Raw genomic sequence first — 3,013 nt, 5'->3', positions numbered from 1 at the left:
ATTCAGTCAATGGATGAAGCCAATGATTCTATGGTGACTGAATTTGTATTGGTGGGACTTCCTGTTTCTTGGGAGATGAATATTTTCTTATTTTGTTTTTTTTCCTCATTTTTTATGGGAATTGTGCTGGGAAATCTATTCATTGTGTTCACTGTGATTCTTGATCCCCATCTGCACTCTCCCATGTATTTTCTGCTGGCCAACCTCTCCCTTCTTGATCTGGGTCTATCTGCCACTGCAGTACCAAGAATGATAGCTGATGTTTTGAGTACACACAGAATCATCTCATTCCCAAGTTGTATGACACAGATATTCTTTATCCATGTTATGGGAGGAACTGAGATGGTTCTCCTTATAGCTATGGCCTTTGACAGATACACAGCAATTTGCAAGCCTCTCCATTATCTGACTATTATGAACCACAAAACATGTATTTGCTTTGTAGTGGCTGCCTGGGTGATTGGAGTAGTCCATGCTGTGTCTCAGTTTATTTTTCTTATAAATATGCCTTTTTGTGGCTCTAACAAGATTGACAGCTTTTACTGTGACTTTCCTCAGGTCACAAAACTTGCCTGTGTAGATACCCGTGTAGTGGATAATGTGGTCACTGCTAGTAGTGGCCTTATTTCCATGGGTACTTTCTTCCTTTTGATTATTTCCTACATCTTTATCCTGGTCACAGTCAGGCATCATTCTTCAGTTGGTTTATCCAAAGCTTTTTCCACTCTGTCAGCTCATATTACAGTGGTATTTTTATACTTTACTCCATGCTTCTTTGTCTATGTATGGCCATTCCCCACACTTTCACTGGACAAATTTTTAATCATTCTTGACTTTGTTGTTACCCCTGTCTTGAATCCTGCAATCTATACATTTAGAAACAAGGAAATGAAGGTGGCAATGAAAAGACTGAGCAGGAAGATTGTGGGTTCTAAGGAGTCTTCTTGATGGATTTTATTCAAGAAAGTCATGGTATTCTTCAGCCTTATGCTAACTACTCTAAGTTCTAAAAAACCTATCATTAACCTCCTGAGAGCTGTGAACTTTCATTAGGAAGCACATTTCTTAGAAATTATTCTCAGCAATGGTTGTAGAATTATTTTGACAACTGTAGACTGAGCTACATAACCCACTTTTATATATAAGACTAAAAGTAAAAATAACTGTATACTTATGCTGATACCCACACTCAAGACAGTTAGTTATTTCAATGCCATAAGGTTTACATCTTCTAATGTTACTAAATAGTTCAAGAAAATATGGTATGAGGTTAACAGAGACAATTCCTTCCTAAGGAAGGAATGCACATACAGTGCGGAAAGAAGTCAACAAATCAAAAAGTATTTATTAAATACTTATATACTAATCACTGTGCTAAGCACTGAGAATAAAAAGAAGAGCAAAAAGACTCCCTGCCCTCAAGGATCTCACATTCTAATGGGAAGACAATAGGTAAAAAAAACTATGTATATACAAAATATTTAGATAAGCAGAGGAATTAGATAATAGGGAAGTCAGATAGGGATCTAAGCCTTCAAACAGTTTGCCTAAAGACATTGCAATGTGCTTAAGAAAATTAGTATAGAGTTTGGCTATAGTTTCAATATATCATTTGATTTAATTCATGAAACATTCATTACTATGTGTACAGAATTACTCTTGGGAAATGACAATGATATGAAGTGTTAGTCACTTAATATTCTCAGTTATTAGAAAGGTTGGTAAGAAGTATCTCTATAAAATAATATTTTCATTGAAATCCAATGATTCCAATGAATAAAATGAGTTTATAAAAGAAAGCATACATTAAATTCAAATTACTTAGAATGACATTCAATTCCCTTCATATGTCTCTAATTTACTTTTTCAGATTCTTTTCACATGATTCTCCACCAAATAATTTACTTTTCAGCCAAATTATAGTACTCACCATCCTTAAATCATTTCTCAAGACTTCTCTTCTGCATTTTCGCTTGTGCTACAGTAACACTTATGTCTATAATATCCTCCTCACCCATCAATGCTTATTCACATTCTATCAATAATTCAAAGCTCAGTTAAAAATGTATTATCCAGGGGCCGCTTGTTGGTGTAGTGGATAACACCAGCCCTGAATCAGGAGGACCTGAGTTCAAATTTGTCCTCAGACACTTAACACTTCCTGGCTGTGTGACCTTGGCAAGTCACTTAGCCCCAATTGCCTCAGCAAAAAAAAAAAAAAATAATAATAATAATTAGTATTATCGATTAAAAGTGGTATAGTGAATAGAGTGCTGAACCAGTAGTCAGGAAGACTATCCTTCCTGAGTTCACATCTGGTCTCAGATATTAACTGTATGATCCTTGGCAAGTCACTTAGTCCTACTTACTTCAGATCATCTGTAAAAATCAGCTGAAGAAGGGATTGGCAAACCACCCAGTATCTTTGTCAAGCAAGCCCCAAATGGGATCATGAAGAGTTGGACATAACTGAAACTACTGAACAACAACAAATATCTATTAAATCTTTCTAGGTAATTCATTGTCCTTTCTGGTTCCCTGATGAATGGTCATTTTTCTTTTATCTGAAGTCATAGCTCTTTCTATTCCCATAAAGCAGTTATCTATTCACTGAAATGGACATTTCATCTCCTTGATTCAGGGATTTTCTCTATTTATACAAATCACAATCTACCCCTGATTCCTACCCTGTGCTTACCTTTGTAGCACAAAAAAGCATGATGGCCTCTCAAATTGCTAAGAGTCTTTCTTGCTTTTTTTTTCAACATCATGAGTGTACCAGTGGCCATTATTTCTCAGTGTCACCTTGTCATGCCTTCCTCTTTCAATATGAAGAACCTGTTCTGCTCATTATGATTCCTCAATGACTCCCCTTACACCCATTTTTCCTTTGAGTTACTAATTTATGATGTGCTACAATTTCTTCACAACTATAATGGTATTATCTCTTCCTTCTCTGTGATATTATTTTTTTTTCCTCCGGTTAAAATGGTGTTCCATGGCTTATTGCCAT

The 3,013-nt window shown here is 35.7% G+C and overlaps 1 protein-coding gene across 1 annotated transcript; it reads left to right on the top strand.

Moving 5' to 3' along the window:
- On the top strand, positions 1-948 carry LOC127552529 (olfactory receptor 4F6-like). Its single transcript, XM_051983037.1, has one exon. It carries the CDS (start codon positions 10-12, stop codon positions 946-948), a length of 939 nt encoding a protein of 312 aa, XP_051838997.1. The 5' UTR covers positions 1-9.
- Positions 949-3,013: the final 2,065 nt, after the last annotated feature.

Source organism: Antechinus flavipes, chromosome 2, assembly GCF_016432865.1.
Source record: "Antechinus flavipes isolate AdamAnt ecotype Samford, QLD, Australia chromosome 2, AdamAnt_v2, whole genome shotgun sequence".
Taxonomy (NCBI): Eukaryota; Metazoa; Chordata; class Mammalia; order Dasyuromorphia; family Dasyuridae; genus Antechinus; species Antechinus flavipes.
The sequence above is the reverse complement of the archived record's forward strand: the minus strand, read 5'-3'. Positions and strand labels throughout refer to the sequence as shown.

Excerpts from the sequence above, each read along its gene's own strand:
- LOC127552529 (XM_051983037.1), top strand. The coding sequence starts at position 10 with ATGGATGAAGCCAATGATTCTATGGTGACTGAATTTGTATTGGTGGGA.